This window comes from Ostrea edulis, chromosome 6, assembly GCF_947568905.1.
Source record: "Ostrea edulis chromosome 6, xbOstEdul1.1, whole genome shotgun sequence".
In the NCBI taxonomy this organism is placed as follows: domain Eukaryota; kingdom Metazoa; phylum Mollusca; class Bivalvia; order Ostreida; family Ostreidae; genus Ostrea; species Ostrea edulis.
In genome coordinates, this window is record NC_079169.1 from 19,391,043 (window position 1) to 19,417,839 (window position 26,797).

The following is a 26,797-nucleotide window of genomic DNA, read 5'->3' on the forward strand; positions in this document are numbered from 1 at the left end:
GCCATCTTTGGAATTGGCCATTATCGGGGGCATTTGTGTTTCACAAACACATCTTGTTGTTTTAGGAGTCAAAGAAAAAATTAATTTAGATCAGAGACACAAGTATATTAATGATTAAAGTATCTGAGTTTATTGATATTGCTTATATTGACATATTAATTTTTAGCACCCAATGGCATGGCAATGGCTGCAGACACTAAATAAAAACATGTCCCACTGACTAATGGAGGCAATGTCTCAGCCTTTACTAAAGTGTAACAGCTAGGTTACCTGGGTTTTTAAACAATGCACCAATAACATGGATAATGGACCTCAGCAAAAAACGTAGGAAAACAGTGGGTTTAGATCTAATTTAAATTTGAGTCAGGGATGTGTTCGTAGTCTCTATCAGTTTCAGACATCTTGGATCCCAAATGAATTTTCTGGGTCCAGTTACAGCTATGCTATGGCACCAAGTGTGACAGAAAGAAAATGCATATGGAAGCAGACAAGGATTCGAACCCAGGTCCCTTACATCTCCAGTCATATATTTCTACTGAGGTCCGCTAACATTACTTTCGTGCTTATACTCAATTAGGATTCACCACAATAACATGGCTAGTTCAAAAAATCTTGTGTTTTTCATGTCAGCTTTTTTATTGCGTAATCATGGAAACTGGTGCTTTTACTCTTTTCTGTTAAATTTACTTGATCCAAAGTTATATTCAATGGTTTAGAAAAGTCAAATTAAGATGTCATTTGATGTTGACTGATCATCCCAGTGGAAGGAAAATCCAGCACATCATATAATTTAAGATTCTGTGAAACATCCAATCTGGCAGACTATTTATAATTACGTCATGTGCATGGCTATACAAAATCAATTTACCTCTTCTTTTTTTTAACAAGATAAGATGAAAAAGAACATAGTTCAATATATTGCAAGTGTATTGTAGTAATTGATCAAGGATATATATATATCTTGTGCTAATACTTTTAAAAAGTTATGGATCATATGGTAAATTATGTAATTGAGGTGAAGAATTTAGAAATGATCATGGGTAGTCTGTAAAGCAAATTAAGTTATATTGTGGTCTAGCTCTCACAGGAACACAAATTTTGAATTTTATATATACATATTACTCAGAAAGCTAAGTAAGTGAGATAATTTTTTATGAATGCTTTTACTGTTTTGTGTACGTTGAGTGTGAAATATAATGAAACAGAGAGGAAATAGATTGCATACCAGCTATTTGTGGCTTGTGTCCAAAAGTTTCATTCTGAAGAGGAAAGTTTTGTTTTCTGTCATGAAACAAAACACATAGAGTGTTCATTTTTCACAGTTTATTTGAATATTTTGGAGATTGGTGGATTCTTTAGTATACAATTTCTATTTGGAATTCTAGAAATTTTTGTCTAAAGTTTGTATGCAGACAGTGGCACATATATATTGAATGGCATATATGACACATATTTTTAATGGACAGTTTAGGATGGGATGTCCTTTCTTCAGAATGAAAACAATGCATTAAAGTTATATGTGTATATGAGAATCCATAAGAAATTAACAGGGAATAAAAAGAGAGCATGCAAGTTCCTTATTTATTCAGCTTGTATTGAAAACTGAACATACTACAAGACCAGTAATAGTCTTTTAGTACTAAAAAAATTCAAAATTATACAGGCATCTTAAGTCAGTAAGATACCTCATAACATTTCACTGCTAGCGCCAGCTCAATCGTGAATGAGAATTCATAATAATTAACCCCACCACCTTCAAGATACAAAACTGGCAATAGAATATTTAGTACCCTTCACAGGGAAATGGTCATTATTACCCACACACACACACACAGGTACTGCAATGAAAATTGTAGATATAGATGCATGTACTGTATACCACCAAATTTTACAATTCTCTGTGAGAACAAGAGCCAGTACATTAAAATGCACCCACCCACCCAAAATAACACCTAGAAAGACGAAAAAAGGTAATGAAAAGATTCAATTATAACATGTTCATGGTTGAGTAAACACAATAAATATCCACTCCATCACTAGAGAAGATGATGCGGATGGCTGATTTTTTGTTATCAAGTATTGCATACACTATAGATTTCTGACAAATACAAATCAATTCTGAATTGTGCAAGTGGTGGGATGCTGGTGAATTTTCAGCAAAAGAATGAATCCAAAAAAAGCCAGTTGAATTGTTTCGTTAATTGAAGTCATCCTTCATGCTGGGTGTTTTATACATGTGGAAATAGAGTGATGATTATCAATAATTCTTGGTTAAATATTCAAGTAGGAATAATTTTGCCATGATATGTTTTTACTTTGACCATGGAAATTCTAGTGAACTAGCTCTTGAATTGCTTGTTTCAAATCTCTTATCAGATTAAATGCAATACTTGTATCTATATACACTTTCAGAATTAGATTTTGTAAAAGAAATATTAAACCATTTAAACAGAAGAGAAAGATTGCATTTTCCAGCTGTTTGCACACCACACACAAAAAAGCACAATGGAAGCACATATTGTGGCAGTGTTGTACAGATTGTAAAGCTTTAAGGTTCTCCCCACAGGAAGCTCTGTAGAAACATTTAAAATACTCACAAGTACATCTCTTAAAGCTGACAAGTGGGCACTGCATCATTTCCATTTGTTCTCAGTACCTCTGTGTTCTGTGATTATTAAGTGGTTTAGGATTTTAACAAATTGCACATTGTTAGGAAATTGGCTTAAAAGATCTTCAGCATGTTGAAGTGGAACTGTGAAGGATAGCCTTCATCATAGTGCCTTCAAAAATATTTTTAAAAATTATATACTTAGTGTTTTTGAAAGTATATTTAATTGTATTAAATACATGAACTTCAGTATTGTCACTGATACATTGCAGGGGTTTTATATTTACATTACAACCCCCTTAGCCATGCTAGCTACAGTGTAGTATTTGCTTAAAGTATACACTGTACATTCTTTGTTTTATTGGTGCTTCTCAAAATGTGACATCTTTCTATATAAATCTGACAGGTTTTTGTATACACAGTTCATATGACTGTTGGACATGGAGAGTGATATTGAAATTTCAGTTCCTTCAGTCCCTGGGATGAAATATTGCAGTACATTGTCAAAGACAGGGAAGCCTGGCCTGTCGTTTTGTGAGGGAATCACCAGGGGCCACTCAGAGCCCAGCTAATTGTCTTTTCACACCACTGTTTGGTACCAAACATCCTCTACTGGATTATTAAGTAAGATAGGAGTATTGATTTTAAGGAAGATTTTCTTTTTACTAGGAGCATGCCTGCAAGAAAACATTTCCACAGCTTTCATGATTCTGCCTCTGCTTATTGTGAGAGCACATGTCAAAGCATTAGCATGATTACCAGGGGCAATTTTAAAAATCATGTGTAGATTACATCGTATTAGTGAATATAGAGATGCTAATCGCAAGTTTCGTCATAGGGGCACTTAGTCATTGCATGTACCTACACACGATTAAGGTAAATTAAGTACATATGTTACTGCTATTGGACTGCAGGATCCTGTCTCATATTTATACAGATTTTATTGGTTTATAACATCTGATTTATAACTGTTATTGGTTCTTCATGAATGAAGGCCAACAGTCAATTAAGTTTTATATTTACAAACACTCCTATCGAAAGTTTTAATTTGAGCTATTTGCAATTACTGTTAATATATTTTTGATAGATAGGAAAATAATTGTGAAAGATGTTTTGAGATGACCAGAATGTCATTGAGTCACTGTAAATACATTCATGTTTACATGAAAACTTTTGTCATTGTGAGACCATTTTTCATCTCATGCAGAATATGTCATTGGGCTATGATTGCAATACATACATGTCAATGATCATTTTCAACTTCTTGAATACATGACCAAGTTATGCTTGTTAACTGAAATAATTTAGTCTTTATCTCGATAATTAGATTCACATTTTCAACTTCTCAAATACATGGGCTATTACTTGATTACTTTAAGCTAGTTGATACTGTGATTCACATTTTCAACTTATCCTCAGATGCATGCACTATACTTTGTGACTGAGATAGTTAATTGGTACTGAGATTCACATTTTTACTTGGGTTTTGTGATAGTTGGTACTGATCGAGATTCACATTTTTACTTGGATATTGTGATAGTTGGTACTGATCGAGATTTACATTTTTACTTGGTTTTTGTGATAGTTGGTACATGGTACTGATCGAGATTCACATTTTTACTTGGATATTATGATACATAGTTGGTACAGATCGAGATTCACATTTTTACTTGGTTATTGTGATAGTTAATGGTACCAATAGTGATATGTTGCATTGGTATAGGATAAGGGCAACATTTTAACCATGAAAATCAAATGTACATGTTCCCTGGTTTCCTGGGGGCTGAGAGGCAAGACCAAAACCTACCCAAACAAAGAATTACAAATGATTCAGTCTTTACTTCCATACATCTTGCAGATAAACAGTTACTGTATACAGTCCTATGACACTGAGGGGTAGTGGTTTTGGTTCCAGGGTCAGACCAAAGTTATAGTGATTATTGTCTTTATCACTTGAAAGATTTCTTTTTAACTTTGCTGATACTGTATAAAAACTAAATGCATATTTTATAGGAAAAGTAGAAAGGAATGTACCATTGTGAGTTTCATACAACTCGTAATCTGACTCTAGGGCAGTTCCAAAATAGTCATATTAAGTGTTAATATAAACTTTACATACAAGTATTAAACTTTACATACAAGTATTACATTAATATGTAAAGTCTTTCATTAGTATGGGCACTTTCGGGGGCATTTGTGTTTTAAGCACTCATCTTGTTTTTTTACTCCTGCTAAATATAAGAATTTAACTTAATAGATATACAAGACAGAATTTTTTTTTTTACTAAATTTCATAGTTCTTGGAACAATACTTTTAACTAAATTCTCAGGTGACTGATAAGGCCTGTCTTAAATTGTTAGGATCATCTAGAGTGGGATTGGATGAAAGCTAAATAGGAACAGCTAGTATATAACAAGCTCTTTTCAGATCCTGGGGACCCTTGGTTAAATGTGCTAAGAGCTACGTGTATCTAGAAAAAAGAAATGACGATCAATGTTGATGTATCAGTATTAAATTGACCCTTGACTTCAGCAAGGATCAGTTTCACAGATGAAATGAATGAATAAGGTTCAAAACGCAGCAGCAAAGGATATAGTCAGCAAAATTATTTCAAAGAACTTATTAACGTCACAAACGTTTTGTACCTTGATGCCACTTTATTTTCTCCTCCCATTGGAACATAAAAATTTCTGTATTTTTAAAAGTTGACCTAGAAATGAAAATAATGTTGGCTTGATTATATGTGTATTTTAGTGTACATGTAAATAAATTGAGATATAATATATATTTATACTATAATTATATTAAGTATGAATAAATTACGATATAGTCAAACTCATCATATAAAGTTATAAGTCCTTGCTCCAACAAAAAGATTGAACTACCTCAGCTGAAGATAAATTTTCAGGACTTTTTTTTTTGTCTTACCTGAAGCATGTTAAGGTACACCATAAATTTGTCTCAGCCAGCATCAGATCTGTTGTAAGATTTTGATTTAGTAGATTAAACAGTTTGTAAAGGACTGAACATGCATGTTATGAAGGTGGCAGTTTTATGACTCAGTAATAAAGCCTTTGTGTTTTATAAGTCATTAAGTGAATTAGCAGGTGCTGGTAGCTAGTTCCTCAAGGGTTTTATATTTTAAATGATTATATCAAGATTTGTCAGGGATGGTTTGCTTTATTCTTGAACACAAAAATTTGTGAGATTTTTATAATTTTTCCTTTCACCTGAGTATTTGCAGACTTGAACATGTATCCATTAATCTTTGTATTAAATCAATTGGCTAACCTGTTCTGTTCTTGAAACCATTGAAATAATTAACAACATCATACATTTAGGAAATAAATTACATTTTTGAAAATACATGATATGGCATGAACTGCAATGCGTATTAAATTACGCCAACATGTACTTTATGAAACGGTAGCACGTAACGTACTCCACGAAAAGTATGACCGCGTGAACAGTGCATGTTGCTGTTCATATACCCTCATGTATTTTCAAAATTTTAGAGTGACATTTTATACTTTCATTTATGTCAGAATATTTCCAGCTGTTAAAAAATGGTCATACTATATTTATCAAGATTCATATGCACATTGATAAGGAAATGGCTATAATTATTTCCATTAGTAAAAATATGGAAGGTAAAACATTGGAAATGTGAATATAGTACAATGTACTACACAATGATATGTAAATCTATATAATATACCAATGTTATTTATTATGTTCCCCAAACAAAGTTTGGGAACATATTGTTTTTACTCTGTTTCTTATTATTAAGGTCTTCCGTCTCCTGCGGAAGACCTTACTATTATTGTTCGCGTTCTTCTTCTTCATTATTATTATTATTATTATTATTATTATTAAGGTCTTCCGTCTCCTGCGGAAGACCTTACTATTATTGTTCGCGTTCTTCTTCTTCTTCATTATTATTATTATTATTAAGGTCTTCCGTCTCCTGCGGAAGACCTTACTATTATTGTTCGCGTTCTTCTTCTTCATTATTATTATTATTATTTTCCTTGGTAGTACACGCGTTTTTCTCAGCCATTTCTCCATCGATTTTCACGAAATTTTCAGGAAAGATGTCTTTTGGTGACGAGACTTTGCTTGCAAAATTTCGTGCTTGAAGTCACTTCCGGTCAGGAGTTATCTCTCTTTTAGTGACTTTTTGAAGGGCCTTGTTGTCCACACATCTCCTCCGTTAGTTTTGAAGCTAGAGTCTTGAAATTTCTACACAAGATAGAGTAAACATTTTAGAAGATTTGTGGGGGATTCGATTTTACCGGAGGCGATTTGCCTAAAAGCTCGCCTGGACCTGAAAAAATGGATGCCAAAATTTTTCGCCGATTTCGGCGATTTTTGACCTTTGATCTCCAATATCTTTTTTCTTGCAAATATTTTGTTAAGATATGTAGAACAAAAGTTGTGCACATTTACGAGATCTTTTCGAAAATATCAAGATTTAGGGGCTAGCCCCTTCAATTAGGGATCTAGAAGGGCTCAAAGTCTAGATCAAATATCTCAAAAATCGTTAATATTTTGGTATAAGTCAAAGAACAAAAAATGTTCATCTCAACAATCCAAATCTATTCATATAAAAATTGAGGTCATATGTTACGTAATAAGGGATTTTAAGGGCCAAAACCATAAATTTTTTACCCCTTGTATCTCGAAAACGACAAATATTTTGAAAAGCAATAAAGAACAAAAGTTGTTCAGAATGATGATCTGAACAATATGCATATTTCGTTTTTACCCTATGTGGCCCCGTTAGGGAGCTACAGTTTGGCCCCTAAAAATTACTTCTAGAAATAACTCGAGAACGGTAAAGAATTTCTAAATACTTGTTGAACAAAAAATGTTTGAAATGTCATGACCTTTCTTACGATATCAAGCAAAAGGGGCTGACCCTTTAAATTAGGGGCCCAGAAGGGTCCAAAGGTTGATGAGAATATCTCAGAAACTATTAATATTTTGTAATAAGTCATTGAAGCGGAAATGTTCATCTAAACGAGCTTGTTCTTATCAAATCAAAAAGTAGGTCATATGTTACGTACTAAGGGATTTTAAGGGCCAAAATCATAAATAATTGACGCCTCATATCTTGAAAACGACAAATATTTTGAAAAGCATTATTGAACAAAAGTTGTTCAGAATGATAATCTAAACAATATGTACATTTCGTTTTTTCCCTATGTGGCCCCGTTAGGGAGCTACAGTTTGGCCCCTAAATATTTCTTGTAGAGATAACTCGAGAACGGTAAAGAATTTCTAAATACTTGTTGAGCAAAAAAGGTTTAAAATGACAAGGCCTTTCTTACGATATCAAGCAAAACGGGCTGGCTATTTAAATTAGGGGTTCAGAAGGGTCCAAATGTTTTTGAGAATATCTCAGAAACTATTAATATTTTATAATAAGTTGTAGAAGCGGAAATGTTCATCTCAACGAGCTTGATCTTATCAAATCAAAAAGTAGGTTATATGTTACGTAATTAGAGATTTTAAGGGCCAAAATCGTAAATATTTGACGCCTCATATCTTTAAAACAACATATTTTTTGAAAAGCATTATTGAACAAAAGTTGTTCAATGTGTCATAACCTATCGATCAATATCAAAAAATGGGTCTGTGGGCCTCATGGCTCGCCTGTAGAGTCGATTTTTGTCGATATCAGTCGATTTCAAAAACTTGTAACTGGTAAATATTTTGTAAGGACATATTGAACAAAAGCTGTTCAGTTTATCGAGATCTATCGATTGATATCAAGAAATAGGCCTGTGGTCCTAATGGCTCGCCTGTAGAGTCGATTTTTTGTCAATATCGGTCGATCTCAATAACTTTTTACAGGTAAATATTTTGTAAAGACATATAGAACTAAAGTTGTTGAGTCTATAGAGGGCTAACAAATGACATCAAGAAATAGGCCCGCGGGCCTTATGGCTCGCCCGGAGAGTCGAATTTCAAACGAATTTCACCGCAACTTTGCTTCAGAAGCTTATGATATGAAAAATTGATTATATCTAAAGTGTCTTAAAGTCGGAAACTAAATTGGGACTCATTTGTCTTTTTTTTTTTTTTTTTAACTCCGAGTGCATCAACACATCGGACGGAAGACCTACTCGTTGCTCGCAACGAGATCGTGTCTAGTTATTATTATTATTAAGGTCTTCCGTCTCCTGCGGAAGACCTTACTATTATTGTTCGCGTTCTTCTTCTTCTTCATTAAGGTCTTCCGTCTCCTGCGGAAGACCTTACTATTATTGTTCGCGTTCTTCTTCTTCATTATTATTATTATTATTATTTTCCTTGGTAGTACACGCGTTTTTCTCAGCCATTTCTCCATCGATTTTCACGAAATTTTCAGGAAAGATGTCTTTTGGTGACGAGACTTTGCTTGCAAAATTTCGTGCTTGACGTCACTTCCGGTCAGGAGTTATCTCTCTTTTAGTGACTTTTTGAAGGGCCTTGTTGTCCACACATCTCCTCCGTTAGTTTTGAAGCTAGAGTCTTGAAATTTCTACACAAGATAGAGTAAACATTTTAGAAGATTTGTGGGGGGTTCGATTTTACCGGAGGCGATTTGCCTAAAAGCTCGCCTGGACCTGAAAAAATGGATGCCAAAATTCTTCGCCGATTTCGGCGATTTTTGACCTTTGATCTCCAATATCTTTTTTCTTGCAAATATTTTGTTAAGACATGTAGAACAAAAGTTGTGCACATTTACGAGATCTTTTTGAAAATATCAAGATTTAGGGGCTAGCCCCTTCAATTAGGGATCTAGAAGGGCTCAAAGTCTAGATCAAATATCTCAAAAATCGTTAATATTTTGGTATAAGTCAAAGAACAAAAAATGTTCATCTCAACAATCCAAATCTATTCATATAAAAATTGAGGTCATATATTACGTAATAAGGGATTTTAAGGGCCAAAACCATAAATTTTTTACCCCTTGTATCTCGAAAACGACAAATATTTTGAAAAGCAATAAAGAACAAAAGTTGTTCAGAATGATGATCTGAACAATATGCATATTTCGTTTTTACCCTATGTGGCCCCGTTAGGGAGCTACAGTTTGGCCCCTAAAAATTACTTCTAGAAATAACTCGAGAACGGTAAAGAATTTCTAAATACTTGTTGAACAAAAAATGTTTGAAATGTCATGACCTTTCTTACGATATCAAGCAAAAGGGGCCGACCCTTTAAATTAGGGGTTCAGAAGGGTCCAAAGGTTTATGAGAATATCTCAGAAACTATTAATATTTTGTAATAAGTCATTGAAGCGGAAATGTTCATCTAAACGAGCTTGTTCTTATCAAATCAAAAAGTAGGTCATATGTTATGTAATAAGGGATTTTAAGGGCCAAAATCATAAATAATTGACGCCTCATATCTTGAAAACGACCAATATTTTGAAAAGCATTATTGAACAAAAGTGGTTCAGAATGATAATCTAAACAATATGTACATTTCGTTTTTTCCCTATGTGGCCCCGTTAGGGAGCTACAGTTTGGCCCCTAAATATTTCTTGTAGAGATAACTCGAGAACGGTAAAGAATTTCTAAATACTTGTTGAGCAAAAAAGGTTTAAAATGACAAGGCCTTTCCTACGATATCAAGCAAAAGGGGCTGGCCCTTTAAATTAGGGGTTCAGAAGGGTCCAAATGTTTTTGAGAATATCTCAGAAACTATTAATATTTTATAATAAGTTGTAGAAGCGGAAATGTTCATCTCAACGAGCTTGATCTTATCAAATCAAAAAGTAGGTCATATGTTACGTAATTAGAGATTTTAAGGGCCAAAATCGTAAATATTTGACGCCTCATATCTTTAAAACGACATATTTTTTGAAAAGCATTATTGAACAAAAGTTGTTCAATGTGTCATAACCTATCGATCAATATCAAAAAATGGGTCTGTGGGCCTCATGGCTCGCCTGTAGAGTCGATTTTTGTCGATTTCAAAAACTTGTAACTGGTAAATATTTTGTAAGGACATATTGAACAAAAGTTGTTCAGTTTATGGAGATCTATCGATTGATATCAAGAAATAGGCCTATGGTCCTAATGGCTCACCTGTAGAGTCGATTTTTTGTCAATATCGGTCGATCTCAATAACTTTTTACAGGTAAATATTTTGTAAAGACATATAGAACTAAAGTTGTTGAGTCTATAGAGGGCTAACAAATGACATCAAGAAATAGGCCCGCGGGCCTTATGGCTCATCTGGAGAGTCGAATTTCAAACGAATTTCACTGCAACTTTGCTTCAGAAGCTTATGATATGAAAAATTGATTATATCTAAAGTGTCTTAAAGTCGGAAACTAAATTGGGACTCATTTGTCTTTTTTTTTTTTTTTTTAACTCCGAGTGCATCAACAAATCGGACGGAAGACCTACTCGTTGCTCGCAACGAGATCGTGTCTAGTTATTATTATTATTATTCTTTTTCTCCGGTACTTTTTTGTCCGGTAGTGTTCTCAGAAACTACAAAAGGGATCGATATGAAACTTTCCAGGATGATAGTATAGCGTTTGTAGATGTGCATAGTGATAGTCATTTTGTTTGCACGTGCATGCACGCGCGCGCACGTGCATTGCAATTTTGGTACAAAAAATGGAAAATCAGAATATTGAAGGAAGCGATATAAAACCTAAATAGGATGATAGTATATCATTTGTACATATGAAAAATAATAGTTATTTTGCCAGCACGCGCACGCATGCGCGTGCACGCGCATTACAAAATTTGTACGCTAACTTTGGAATCTGAGTCTAACTTTTTTGTTGTTCATTGAAATAGCTTGAAATTCATATCATAGGTAGATATTGAGACCCTTAACTGATTTACATAGTCAAAATTACCAATTTGCACGCGCATGCACGTGCGCTTCATTTTGATTGGATAATGCTAAAACGTTTGTAACTATCTTATTTATGAAGCGAATGAGATGATATTCACAGCATATGTAGACAATATGTGTATCTATATGTTGGTGTAACAAAAAATGCCAACGCACATGCGCGTGCAACGTTTTTTAAATGTTCAATTTTTAAATGACGATAACGTTTTTGTTTTTCATCAAATTCTATTCATATTAGGGGTTTAGATGTATCTTGGTACTCCTTACAAATTGCTGTGGTTAGAATTACTGCTCATCACGTGCATGCACGTGTGCTGATTTCTGATTGGACGATTTTAAAATCGCTATAACTTCCTTATATTTGGTGGAAACGTTATGAAATTCATACTGTGGGTATATGATACAAATGCCTGTTGAACGACATCAACAAAAATTCGGAATCATGTGCGCGTGTATGCACGTGCAACGCTTTCTTTCATTTCTTGGTACTGAAATGACCATATTGAACGTACTACATGTAATTAAAGGCTAAAATAAAATGATTTTTTCCTATAGATTCACAAGGACATCACTTTTTAATTGGGGGAGGTTTGGGGAACATCTGTAACGGTCCCCGTTACAATTAGAACTAGTTTCAATTGTTTTGATTGGACAAAAATAAATCTAAACAAGAATTTACACATCAAATAAATCCAAAAACGCGCTCTGTATACATACGCGCCTGAAAACAAATAACATATAGTGCGAGTGCGGGGAAACTATTAAATATTTTGAAATTGATAATACAGCTAGGGAACAAATTGGAATCATATGAATCAAACTTTTTTTTTTGAAGAATTTATCGCACTTTTATTCAGTTTGTGAGTAAAATGTCCAGAGTTTACACATCGATAAATTCTTCAAAAAGAATGTTTAATCCTATAATAAAACTGAAGTATTCGGTGTTCATGTCTTGCATTTTCCCATTTGTTACATGTTACGTGCTCTAACTTTCAGGAACACTTTTGGTTTGCATCTGCCATCATCCCCACCTGCCAATTGAGTATATGACATCATATTAAGATTTGAAGTTTTCATTTGCAATTAATTTAAAGGTCCTTTAGTGAAGGTCAACTCAGCATAGCTGTGTTGGTACATGTAATGGCTGAGGGCTATTTTCTTGTGATTCTCTATAATATTTTAAAAAGTATTCAAATCTAGGTGCGGCACAATAAAGATCCCTCACTGCATGCTTAAAGGCCGTAAGTGCCGAGCATAGGCCCTATAAATTTTGCAGCCCTTCACCGACAGTGGTGACATCTCAATTATGAGTAAGGTATTCTCAAGAGGGATGTTAAACAATATTTGATCAATCAAATCTAGCAATTAAGTTAATTGTTGTCTTACTTTATAATATGAAATCATAATTTTGACCGTTAATCTATTGTTACGGGTATTCAGTGGTCATCCATCCCAGGCTGATCATGCTCGCCATTGCTTAACTTGCATGATCAAGAGACTTACCACGTATTACTAGAATTTAGGCTAGCTCACTGGTGAGGCAGTACAATTAACTTAATTCCCTTTATACTGTCCACAACACGTTGACTATCGGTTAAGGGTAAGAGATGATACATGTATCGTGTGTATACAGATATGAGGGTAACAGAAAGTATAGTGAGCCATATTTCCGACAGATCATCTGTCACCCCAGCAGTATATGTAGTACATACAGTACCTCAGAATATTTTGTTGTAATATCTCACTACATATAAAAGTTATTATAAATTATTTTACGACGAGTTTGTGATTCTTTCAGTTGATTGGTGGAGCTATTTTTGGCTTCTCTCTGTGGCTGTTGATTGATTTCTTTGTGAATGAGTACCAAGCTGCAACAGATGATCTGAAGCAGTCAAAGTATGTTGTGTACGTCTTCGTGACAGCGGGGGGATTCATGGTCGTGTATAGCCTCATCGGAATCTTCGGCGCCATCAAGCCAAACTGGAAATGTCTCCTTATCATTGTAAGTTTGATGTGAAATTCTTCTACTGGTGTCTCCTTATAGAACAACATTTCTTATGGAGAACTGCAAGCCAATGTGACAAAATAAGACATTGTTGACCAAATGATTGATCTCATCATGTTTTGATTACCAACTTTCATTTCTAAATCATTAAGCTTTGTCTACTATTCTGTATTTTCGTTTGTTACATGTCATCAAGCTAACTCTGTTTATAGCAATTTTCTTTCTATAAGTTATTCCTTATAAACCTTAAAAACTGTCGAATATAAAAAACAATTATAATTGTTACATTGAAGAATAATTAAATACAACGTAAGATGTATGACACAAACTGCAACTTTGGTGACAGCCCAACTCACTCCTACCCCCCAACACCCCCTCGAACCTTTCTCAAAAGTATCTTGAGGTTTTTATGGCTTGCCATCTTTTACCTGACTACTTCTGGAAAAAAAGCATGATGCAACCTATTTTTAAATTGTCCATAATAAGTGTATCCAACTCAACCGGCATGCTAATCTCAGCTGAGATTCAGCTTGGCTGCATGAATATTTGGACGGACGCCTTCAGCGGTGAAGGCGTCAGTCTAAATATTCAGCCAAGCCGAATCTCAGCCGAGCTGATTACCAAAATGCCTCAAACTTTCCTCACATGACTGCTTTAACAACAGGACATGAGATGGATGAACTATTTGGAGTATGGGGCATTTTCACACATATTACGGGGCTTATGGGGGTGTCATTAAGCAAGTCTTCGTTTCCAACACCTAGCAATTAAACATCAAGTGGTCTTGAGAAAAATAAATGATTGATCTAGTTAAAGACAACAATACAGCTTGATGGCACAGGGAGCAGAAGTACTTAGAACATGATATTGTAGAACTTGTATTTCAATACACGGGCTAAATTCCTTGCCTTAATTTTTAAGTCCTTCTACTGGACAAAGTGTTCTGATGCCTTCTTTCCTTTTTACCTCGGAGGACTTACTTGTACATTTAACATGTCTACTCTGAAAATGTTAAATGATAACCAGAAGTTAATGTTTGAATGTAAAATTAAAACTGGACGTATGACGGGATTTACCGACTGTAAGGCCTATATGGGTCTTTTTTTATTTATCATAGATTACGATACCTTGTTTGTCTGGTTCTCTTCGATATCTATCGTTACATTACAGAATCATTTTTGTCTGGTTCTCTTCAGTATCTATCAATGAATTGTTACTTTACAGAATCATTATTGTCTGGTTGTATTTCAGTATCTGGTTTGTCTGGTTCTCTCAATGCTGGTCCTGATTGGAGGAACAGTCTGGTGTTATATTTACAGATTTGAGGTAATATTTCAAAAGTCATCTGTCATCCTCAAATTTTTCCAGGCCTTGAACTTTTCACTAAATTAAGTGATCTGAAATGTTATGACTTCTAGATTACATTCTATTGAAATGTACCTTGATTGTAGATTCATGTATTTACCCTGATATGTGAATGGCCATTATATTTTCAAGTTTTCTGAAGACATTCATTCAAAAATCACACATGTGTAGCAATAAATGAACGATGATGAAGTTTTCAGTAAAATCACACGGACACAAATTTAAGAAACCAATCATAAAGTGTAGAATTCTCTGTGCATGCATCATTGAAACAAGTGATTGGTCCACAAGGTTTTCTTTCGACCCATTTTGAGCAACCTTGTGTCAGTATATGATATAATTATTTCATATTATATTCATAAGTTTGCACAAATTGTGTCAAAATCCTATGGACCAGTCAATAGTTTTGACTTCTTCACATTGCATGGCACTTGAATTTTCCTTTGAATGTGATGCCACTACTCAACTGTACATATTCATCATCGCAACCGAGTATCATGAATACATGTACTTGTAATTCAAAAATATTTGAACAGTGTTTTATAGAAATTAGAAAGAATTATAACAAGTATAAAGTAAAAAAAAATACAACATTGTAGTTCTTTTAATTGCAGATAAGCAGATAAAGTTGATTGAATGATAAATCTGTTATGTGTCCACACTGCCTTGGGGCAATAGTTTGGCCATTTCCCTGACATACATTAAGAAAACTATGATATCCATTTCAGACTTGTACATTGTTTTAGTTTTTAGCTCACCTGAACCGAAGGTTCAAGTGAGCTATTCTGATCACATTTTGTCCGGCGTCCGTCTGTCTGTCTGTCCATCTGTCTGTAAACTTTTCACATTTTCGACTTCTTCTCCAGAACCACTGGGCCAATTTCAACCTAACTTGGCCAAAAGCATCCTTGGGTGAAGGGCTTTCAAGTTTGTTCAAATGAAGGGCCATGTCCCTTTCAAAGGGGAGATAATCACAAAAATGCAAAAATAGGGTGGGGTCATTTAAAAATCTTCTTCTCAAGAACCACTGGGCCAGAAGAGCTGAAATTTACCTGAAAGCTTCCTGACATATTGCAGATTCAAGTTTGTTCAAATCATGGCCCCCGGTGGTAGGATGGGGCCACAAGGGGGGATCAAAGTTTTACATACAAATATATAGGGAAAAACTTTAAAAATCTTATTCTCAAGAACCACTAAGCCAGAAAAGCTGAGATTTACATGAAAGCTTCCTGACATAATACAGATTCAAGTTTGTTCAAATCATGGGCTCCGGGGGTTGGATGGGGCCACAATAGGGGATCAAAGTTTTACATACAAATATATAGGAAAAATCTTTAAAAATCTTCTTCTCAAGAACCACTAAGCCAGAAAAGCTGATTTTTACATGAAAACTTTCTGACATAGTGCAGATTCAAGTTTGTTCAAATCATGGCCCCCGGGGATAGGATGGGGCCCCAAGGGGGGATCAAAGTTTTACACACAAATATATAGGGAAAAACTTTAAAAATCTTCTTCTCAAGAACCACTAAGCCAGAAAAGCTGAGATTTACATGAAGGCTTCCTGACATAATGCAGATTCAAGTTTGTTCTAATCATGGGCCCCGGGGGTTGGATGGGGCCACAATAGGGGATCAAAGTTTTACATACAAATATATAGGAAAAATCTTTAAAAATCTTCTTCTCAAGAACCACTGAGTCAGAAAAGCTGATTTTTACATGAAAACTTCCTGACATAGTGCAGATTCAAGTTTGTTCAAATCATGGCCCCCGGGGATAAGATGGGGCCCCAAGGGGGGGTCAAAGTTTTGCACACAAATATATAGGGAAAAACTTTAAAAATCTTCTTCTCAAGAACCACTAAGCCAGAAAAGCTGAGATTTACATGAAAGCTTCCTGACATAATGCAGATTCAAGTTTGTTCAAATCATGGGCCCCTGGGATTGGATGGGGCCACAATAGGGGATCAAAGTTTTACATACAAATATATAGGAAAAATCTTTAAAAATCTTCTCAAGAACCACTAAGCCCGAAAAGCTGATTTTTACATGAAAACTTCCTGACATAGTGCAGATTCAAGTTTGTTCAAATCATGGCCCCCGGGGATAAGATGGGGCCCCAAGGGGGGGATCAAAGTTTTACACACAAATATATAGGGAAAAACTTTAAAAATCTTCTTCTCAAGAACCACTAAGCCAGAAAAGCTGAGATTTACATGAAAGCTTCCTGACATAATGCAGATTCAAGTTTGTTCAAATCATGGGCTCCGGGGGTTGGATGGGGCCACAATAGGGGATCAAAGTTTTACATACAAATATATAGGAAAAATCTTCTTCTCTAGAACCACTAAGCCAGAAAAGCTGATTTTTACATGAAAACTTTCTGACATAGTGCAGATTCAAGTTTGTTCAAATCATGAGCTCTGGGGGTAGGATGGGGCCACAAGGGGGATCAAAGTTTTACATACAAATATATAGTTAAAATCTTTTTCTCAATAACCACTGAGTCAGAAAAGCTGATATTTACAAGAAAACTTTTTGACATAGTGCAGATTCAAGTTTGTTCAAATCATGGTCCCCGGGGGGTAGGATGGGGCCACAAGTGGTGGGGGGGGGGGTCAAAGTTTTACATACAAATATAGAAAAAAGCTTTAAAAGAACCATTGGGCCAAAGAAGTTGACATTTACATGAAAGCTTTCTGACATAGTGTAGATTCAAGTTTGCAAAGGGTAGTTTGGGCCATAATAGGGACCAAGGTTTTACATGCAAATATATATGGAAAGTCTTCAGATATGGGCCAAGGTGACTCAGGTGAGCGATGTGGCCCATGGGCCTCTTGTTCAATGTTTATACATGTAGTCAGTGCAGTGTTAAACAGGTGTTGTTATTTCCTGCTTTTTGTTTGTTTTAGATTGAGATAAAACTGAAGAGTACTTTTGTGACACTTGTTCCGAACAACTACGGCAAAAACAATGTTGTGACTCGGGCACTGGACTTCATGCAAAGCGAGGTATTACATCACAGAAACAAGTGCAACAAACAATTTAATGGTGTGAGGAGGGTGGTGAAGTAAAGCTTTGTGAAAACTGCACATGTTGCAGCAGAAATTTAAACTTGACATCTCAACTTTTACCAACTTTACTAAACTTGGAAATCCTTGGTTTTCACGAAACTCGCAACCTGTAAAATACCAACAAAGTTTTACCAAGAAATGTTTCTCAGGGATAAAAAAAATTCATCAATGTGCCTTTACTGAATATTCAATATATGAATTTAAAGTAGATGATTAGAAATTACTGGTTTGACTGTTTCCAGTGAAGCTGTGTTATGTCAAGGAGCTAATTCTCAGTCACATGATGCTTATATCCCTCCTTGATTTTAACCAATGAAAACAGCTTTCTTAGAAATGCCTGAGCTTTCACCTGAGTTTAAATCTATCCCAAATGGTTGGTCCTGTTAAATGAATAAATCAAAAATTGAGAAATTTCAATCTATATTGACAGTTGCATTGTTGTGGAGGACAGAGCTACTCAGATTACAAAAATTCTGAGTGGAGCAACAACCTTCAGATCAACAACATTATAGGATTCAAACAAGACAACATTGCCCCCCTCAGCTGCTGTGATTACTACGACCGGAACAAGGACACCCAAGATTCCAGTCATCAAACCTGCCCAATTTGTCTGGATGCACTGTCTGGTCAAAATCCAATTGTCTGTAACAAACTCAACCCAAAATTGTGGAAAACAGTAAGTTCATCGATTGATGTCAGTGCATTAAAACAAACTTACAGAGAAGTGCTTGGGACGAACAATTTTGTTTCACAAGAAACATAATTTGTTATATCCAATGAGTTCATATGTTTTTAAACTATAGGGAATGAAAATCTCTTCACTATAAGAGTGAATTAATTTAAGGCATGATTGCTGATACCATGTTTTTATGTTTCACTGAAATATTTCGGGAGCATAGAGTTGCTGTCGTGTTCATCCGTCTGTCCACCCTCCTGTCCAAACTCATATCTCCCAAACCTTACATCAGAAATTGATTACAAATGTTCCTTGAGACAAGGACTTGTGGACCAAGTTCTCCCAAGGTCATTTTGGAAAGTTCAAGGTCATCCAGAACATAAAAGTTCACTATTTCAACAGTTAAGTTCCTTATTTCGACAGTTTTTGAACAGGTATTGATAATATGCCACACAAATAAGTAACCAGTAAATGTCTTTCAGACAAAGGTCACTTAGGGTCATTTTGTAAAGGTCAAGGTTACTCAAGATATACCTTATAAGAGAAAAAAATTCTGTATTTCAACAGTTTTTGAATTGGTATTTCATCATATATCACACAATTAGATAACAGGCAAATGACTTTCAGAAAAAGATCATTTTGTCAAGGTCACTCGGAACATATACTTTATTTATAAAAATAACCTTAATTTTAACAGTATTTCAACAGATATAGATTGTGTCATTAGTCATATGAAGTAGTTCATTGGTTAGATGCAGTTAGGGAAGCATCCATCAATTTTACTGATATTCTTGTATTGTAATAGATTCAAATATAGGGGGAAGAGTTTACTAGTCTGATTTATCAGTAATTTCTATAGGGACAGAGTTCACCAGTTTGTTATACATGTATGTCAGTAATGGATTTATGTAGAAGGGGAAAGTCAGTGTGACTGTACATCGGGAAGAATAACGCTTTCACAGAAAATAAACAGAATAATAAAACAGTGAAAAATATGTATGTACTGATTTACTTACCAGTACTAAGGAAGGTTAGTTTGGTATGCAAGAATACTCAGTGTATCACTGTAAGCGACGAATATTCGCTAATAGTGAATATATATTTGAAAGATGAATATACTGTATGTTGAAAAGTTGGAAGTTTTTATAATTAAACGTCTCTTTCTGTTACATGAATCTTTTTATTTCAGCCTTGCAATGAAGCAGTGGTAGATTTTTTCAAAGAAAATTTGGGGATTGTAGCAGGAATTGCCATAGGAGTCCTGACATGTCAGGTAAATTCATTAGGTCTCCCCTTCCAAGAAGGGGACATACAATGTGTTGTCTTAGTGTCTTTCATCAGTCTGTCATAAAAACTTATCCCAGGTGTACTTTGACTACAGTTACGTGTCTACAGCTGATACAGAGAACTGATGTTCCATGCAGAAGATGTCCAAAACGGTGACCCTGTCGTAAAGGCTTGAAATGGGGAACCATAATTTCTTTTTGCTTATATAGGTCTTAATAAATTATTCCTCATGCATTTGTTTATGCTCCCATAATTGGAGATTCTTAGGCATATAATTTTTAGTCTGTTTGTCTGCAAAAACATTAATGTTGACCATAACTTTTGAAAGGATGGAAGTAAAGCTTTTATATTTCACGTTTATTCCTCGTGGCAAGACCTTTCTTGTCGTACCAAAACTTTTGATTTTATGACATTTGATTTTTATACTCCACGAAAAATTCCGGAGGAGCATACATTTGCCCTCATGTCTGTCTGTCCATCCTTCCATTCCTCCGTCCGTCTAAACTCATATCTCCAAAACCTTTCATCAGAAATTGATATCATTTGTTGTCATTGTTCCTTGAAACAAGGATTTTTGGACCAAGGTCTTTCAAGGTCATTTTGGAAACGTCAAGGTAACTCGGAAGATATAAGAGTTCCTTATTTCAACAGTTTTTGATATGAATGTTCCAGTCTCCTAAACCTTTTATCAGATATTGATCATAACTGATCACAAATATTCCTTGAGACAGGGAATTTCGGACCAAGATCATTTTGGAAAGTTCAAGGTCACTCAGGACATATACCTTCTTTATGAAAAAATCTTCATTTCTACAATATTTCAACGGACCATGGTCTCTCAAGGTCATTTAGGAATTGTCAAGGTCACTCAGGACATATACCTTATCTAAAGAAATATAGCGCCTTATTTCAACAGTTTTTGAACCGGTGTTGTATTATATACTTTCCCCCCGCATAGACTCCCCCCCCCCCCCCCCCCCCCCCCAGAAAAACGGGCCTGAGATAGATTTTCCCCCATAGGGGGAAAAAGCAACCCAGCATATAATTTCTCCCTATGTACAAAGTCAGTATAGAGGTTTCCCCTGGGCGGAAATACCGCCCTGGTATAGAGTTTTCCCCCCTGTTTCCTGATTTTATTGACCGGAATCTTCAACAATATTCATAGAATTAACAAATATTTTTGTTAAGATGTTGAAGTTGGATTTACACGCTGAAAACTTTGAATTGCATATAGTAAATACAATATGCTTCTCAGAAGACTTTAACGATGGTCAATATCATTATGATTTTTCGTAAAAAGTCGACTAAAAGATATACAATTAAAATATCTGAAAAGCACGGAATAAATAAACGTATTTTAATTTTCCCGTTTATTTAAATTCAAAATTCTAAATTTAAAAAAATTAACTTCTTCCCAACTTAACTATTTCAAATGTTAGATACTAGTAAATAACAGCAAAGACTTGAGATGTCTGAATGAATTTTGATATACCATTACACAATTTGAATAATTTCCTTTAAAAAAATATAAGATGACAATTGTGATACACAAGATCCTGCTCAAAATTAAAAAAAAAATAAGAAGAATTCCTTGGTCTAGATAAGCAAAAGTATTTGTAATAAAACTGGAAACGGATACATAGTTAAAATGTAATGGGGGGGGGGGGGGACGTACTGTCATTTAGGGGGAAATTCTATACTGGGGCGGTTTTTCCTAAGGGGGGGGGGGGGGGGGGGGGGAATTGGGCCCGGGTTAATTCTTCCTAGGGGGAAATTCAATGCCAGGCCCATCTTTCCGGGGAGAATGTCTATCCCGGGCCCATCTTTCAGGGGAGAATGTCTATCCCGGGCCCATTTTTCCGGGGGGAAATTCTATGCTACAACACCTGTATTGATTATATATTACATAAATAAGTAATAGGGAAATGGCTTTCAGACAAAGGTCACTCAAGGTCATTTTGTAATTGTCAACCTCACTCAACATATATATATGAAAAAGAAACCTTCATTTCTACAATACTACAATATTTCAAAAGTTATTGATCATTGTGCAAGTTATTCATCATATGAAGTAGTCCATTGGTTAGTTGCATTTAGGGGAGCATCCATCAGTTTTACTGATATTCTTGGGGTTTTTTTTCCAGCTGTTTGGTATCATTCTGACATCCATATTGCTACATGTGTACAACAGCCGGTCCACGCTTTACGATGGGAATAATGATGACGTTGTTTACGAGATGGCTCGATGCCAGGAGAAATCGCCCTACCCCACCCGTGGAACAGGGCCCTATGCCAACCTTTACAACAACTGAATGACCGGTAGTCACATCATCATAGAACCAGTGAAGCATCTGTTTCATGCCTCAGGCAGGCTTCCACCCAAACATTAGACACCATGTTACAGCAAAGCTGTCAATTTCCTAGCACTTCATCCAGTAGTCATATGTACATATTAACCCAGAATATTGGCTTGGCTTTTACATCATTTGAGTTTGAAGGAAAACCCATTGACAAACCTCGTATTTTTTAGAGATCATAGATCTATAGGCTGTATGGTCCTATGTCAGAAATGGTTGTTTGGAGATTTTTTTTACTAAAAGCATTACATTAGGTTTTAGAGGCTTTGTTTATTGTACATTGTATGTTTTGCTCAGTCTGATTTATCTGTTGACATGGTAACAGAATAATTTAGAAATATGATTATACATGGCAACAGTCCTGTTTAAGTGTGCATCTTTTTGTGGTTTTTGTAATGACCCACAAAGCTTAAGTCACTTGTAATATCCACATGATTGTATTTTGTCCATGAGTATTATATATTTATATAGGTTGGTGTTCTTCGGTCTTAAATCATCTTCTTCTTTTTTTCTGAGAATCGATGTGCAATACAGTTGTTCACTGTGACAACAAACATATCTGTGTGTGTGTGTGTGATATATATATATATATATATATATATATATATATATATATATATATTATATATATATATATATAGATATATAGTGTGTGTGTGTAGTTTGTTAGAGAAGGAAACACACCCACAAACAAGGGAGTAAGTCAAAGGCATTGTTCTTGGCTCCAGAATCTGTTTGTTTTCATTTAGGATTTAGCATTAGATATGGAAATTGATTCCTTACAATTACATTTGTGTCTAGTACCTGTATATTTATAACTACAGGAAAGTTTGGCTATTATCACTGATTATAATTGGGTATTATTATTATTAATGATATACAGGTACATGTATAAACAGCAGAGTTTAGTCAATTAGCTCTTCGAATGGAATTCTCTTTCTCTGATTTCGAACATTTTGGGGACATTTAATATTTCCAGATCGATATGAAGTACATTCTACATGAAGTTTCACAAATGAAAGTCCCTCAGGTTATGAAGATGGTGTGAAAATATATGGAAAGTGATGTCCTAGCAAATCTATGGTCTGGGAATTTGACTTGTTGTGAATTTCTTATACATTATCTGTTAGTTAGAGGAGTTGATATTGTTCATAGTGACTGTTCATTATAACTCTGTATTTATAGAGCCCCCTTACCAATAGTAACACAGTTGTTACCAAGTTTGCTGTTGTTAGTGTTGTAGTATATACATTGTATGGCCCAAGAGTACTAGTCTGTCGGTGTCCATGTGTCATTTCATCACCAGTAGCAGTCAATACCAGTGTCTTACAACACATAACACAGGTATAGAGAAAGCTGCATTTTCTATTTAGTTTGATAATTCAGTAGTGAGCTTTCTTCTAGGTTGTTTTAGAATTATTTTTCTTAATTACCAAACGTTTTTGGGAAACATGATCAGGCCCACACTGCTGTGTTACTTTTCTAGTCAATTTCCTATATTATAAAAAGCAACAAGGTTTATCAGTATTGAAAATGTACTTTTATTGGTCATTGCAAGTGAGAGAAAACAATATTCAAAAAGTGAAGGAAAAAATTGTGATTGCATTCTCTTCCTAAAAATAATTCACCCTTAGAATGGTATTTATTGCAACTAAAATCTAACACAAAAGTGTATTAAACCCTATGCTGATTTATGACAGGTGCTTGTAAAGCAGGTGATTAGGGGTGGAGAATGGAGTTTTACATGCATTGTGTTTTGAAGTGTCCTCTCTGTATACAATATCAAAATGGTATCATTCATTTGGCCATACATCTACAAAAACCATATGTTGTGATATTTTTTTCAAATTTATTTCTTCGTACTATATAAAATTGAACTTCAGTATCTTGAACACAGATATCTCAAATACATGTACCATGGATATGTTGAAGTGATTCGGAAGTCCCAACCACTTATTCTTTAAGTATTGTGCCCTCAATATCTCAGATATCTCTTCTTCTTTTTTGGTCCCATCAAGTTAAAGATAATGAGGTTTGACTGTATACATAAAGACATACAATATTTAATGTATAAAATTATTCTTTTGTTATTATTTGACATGTAAGTCATGAAACCAGTGGCATTTTTTATACGATGTTTAGAACTGAGAATCAATGGAGTCTTCTGTAAGGATAGAAGTGGTGATATGGGGAAAGTAAAATGAAAGTAACAGTTGACAGGGTATACAAATATTTCTTGGAACGGAACTCAGAAACTGATACACACTTACAGAATTTGTTTTTATCAGACCTATAATAGAAAAAAAATTGTTTTTAATTGTGATGTTCAACAATTTTGGGACCAATGTAATTCACAAAGTGAAACACAAGACCAAAATGTTATATTGTCACAAGTTTATCTCCACTCTCGTGTCGCATCGGATTCTGTCGAAAGGGCCGATTTTTAGATCTGTGATTTTTTTCATTCCAATGTTGCAGGATTACATTGGATTATGCTGATTATGCTGTTTGATATCATTATGATTATTAGTCAGAGGTACATGTAAGATGTCATTCCTACAATTGAATATTAATTTAGTAAATTTATTTAAATGACATTCATGTATTGTATGTTGCTTTTATACAGGTGAAAGAATGTAAGAATTTTGTTTTTAGTATTTATGATGTGCTCTGTACATGTTGTATATGACATCATTGTGTAGTCTTTCAAGTTTACTGAAATTTTAGTATCACATTGCTGTATTTCTACTTCTGTCTAACATAACAGCCTTGGAACTCGTGAAGAGGTTTGGTTGGTCACAGATTGATATGTTTACCAAAGGGAGAAACCTTTGATGGAGAATTGCTGCGATAATGTGTTGTCCAGAAGATTGGTTTATAGATGTCTGAAATCTTTTTTATTTAAATCTATATTGGAAAGGAGGCAGCTGGTTGTGTGTGAGATGATATGTGAATCTTGAATTATCTTCGCACTCCCAGTGTCTTAGTCTCTCACATCCTCTTGTGAATCAGAGAAGATACAAATAATTTGATTGAGGACCCGGAATGCAAAGCTGCACATGAATGCTTATTTTGTGTTGAATGACGATAAGAGAGAGTCTTGAGACAAAAGTAGATTTGCAGCAATACTCATCCATTAAACAGTTTCCCATCTTTATATTATCATCTTTTGTCCATGAAATTCAACCATTTCTAAGTTGTTCCATGTAGGCTGTGTATTTTACTGTAGATTCCTTGTACTTAATATCACAAAATGACTCTTAGATTTCACGTTGTGAGAACATGAATTCGAAAGTGGACTGTTGATCAAGAGGTTTTTTTTTTACGCATATTTCAGCAATATAAAAATAAATGCACATACAGCAACAAAAGAAATATGTTAGTTACCACTTTCTCTACTTACCCTAAAAATTTCTGCCGACCCTAACACATTTTTTTCCATTCTCACAGATGTTACGAATGTCATCACTACAACAAGGGTTATTTATTGACTTAATAAGTTATTCATTATGCACATACTTTCAAAACACAGAAACAGTTTTTGATTACAGTACCGCAGAAGAACTGTTTTGATTCATCATATAACTTTTATTTGATTACTAGATAATCACTATATTTTATGCATAGTAGAATCATTAAAAAAATAATTCAACCTATAAAATCAAAAAAAAAACCAAAAAAACCTACATATCTACCCTTAAAAATTTTGAGATGAAAGTGGAAACCAACATATATATATTTTTTGGCCTAATTCTGTTTTGTGAGTGGTGCTTCTTGATAGATTATGCAGTGATAAATTCCTCGCGTACATTTAGAAACCTACAGTAATTAATACATAAAAGTTATGCATTATAAACATTTTTATATAGTATGCCTGTGCCCATCGGTTGTTATAGTATGAAAAGGTTGTACAAATTTAATGGTTTTATTACTACATGTGTATTTTGAATTTTTAGAATAACTGTATATGATCATTTTTCTCCCTTTATAGATTAAGGATATTCACTTATACACTATATGCGAAAAGTGTTGTATTTTGATGTAACTATTGTCAATTTTATTGTAACAATAAAAGTGTTAAACAAATAGCTAAGACTTTTGATATCAAGATGAAATTACTTTTATTACATGTAACGTATTTATGTAATACAGTATCCAGTGACTACAATCTGAGGAGGAGTGACTATTCTAAAAACCATAATGGTTTCTACCAATATATCTGTAGTAGCTATTTACATGATTGTACATCGACGGGATGTCATTATGACTTTAACCGTGAGATGTTGCCTTCAGGTTCTGCATACTAATTGTCATCAGCTCATTTGATTTGTATAAAGCGTCAAATTAACATAAACTCAAGTAATTGAAAATATCATTAAGTTCTTGTAAAGATCTTTAATTGCAATATTGTGCACATCAAATGAGTGGATGATATCTTCATATGATTGAAAATATCTTCAATTTTTAACCCCCAACCCCCCTTTCAAAGAAGAGAGTCATACTGCTTTGCACATTTCTATAGATCACATGATCTTGAAAATCATTCACTTGATCTGA

General features: G+C 34.5%; 1 protein-coding gene across 1 annotated transcript in view; it reads left to right on the plus strand.

The window, feature by feature from the left end:
* Positions 1-26,328, plus strand: part of LOC125646187 (CD151 antigen-like) — a 28,179-nt gene extending 1,851 nt beyond the window's left edge. Inside the window, exons 2-7 of the mRNA XM_048872371.2 lie at positions 13,279-13,482; positions 14,737-14,811; positions 17,759-17,857; positions 18,351-18,596; positions 19,786-19,869; positions 22,028-26,328. Of these exons, the coding sequence (XP_048728328.1) occupies positions 13,279-13,482; positions 14,737-14,811; positions 17,759-17,857; positions 18,351-18,596; positions 19,786-19,869; positions 22,028-22,195 (876 nt within the window). The 3' untranslated portion in view covers positions 22,196-26,328. The remainder of the gene's footprint in view (positions 1-13,278; positions 13,483-14,736; positions 14,812-17,758; positions 17,858-18,350; positions 18,597-19,785; positions 19,870-22,027) is intronic.
* Positions 26,329-26,797: the final 469 nt, after the last annotated feature.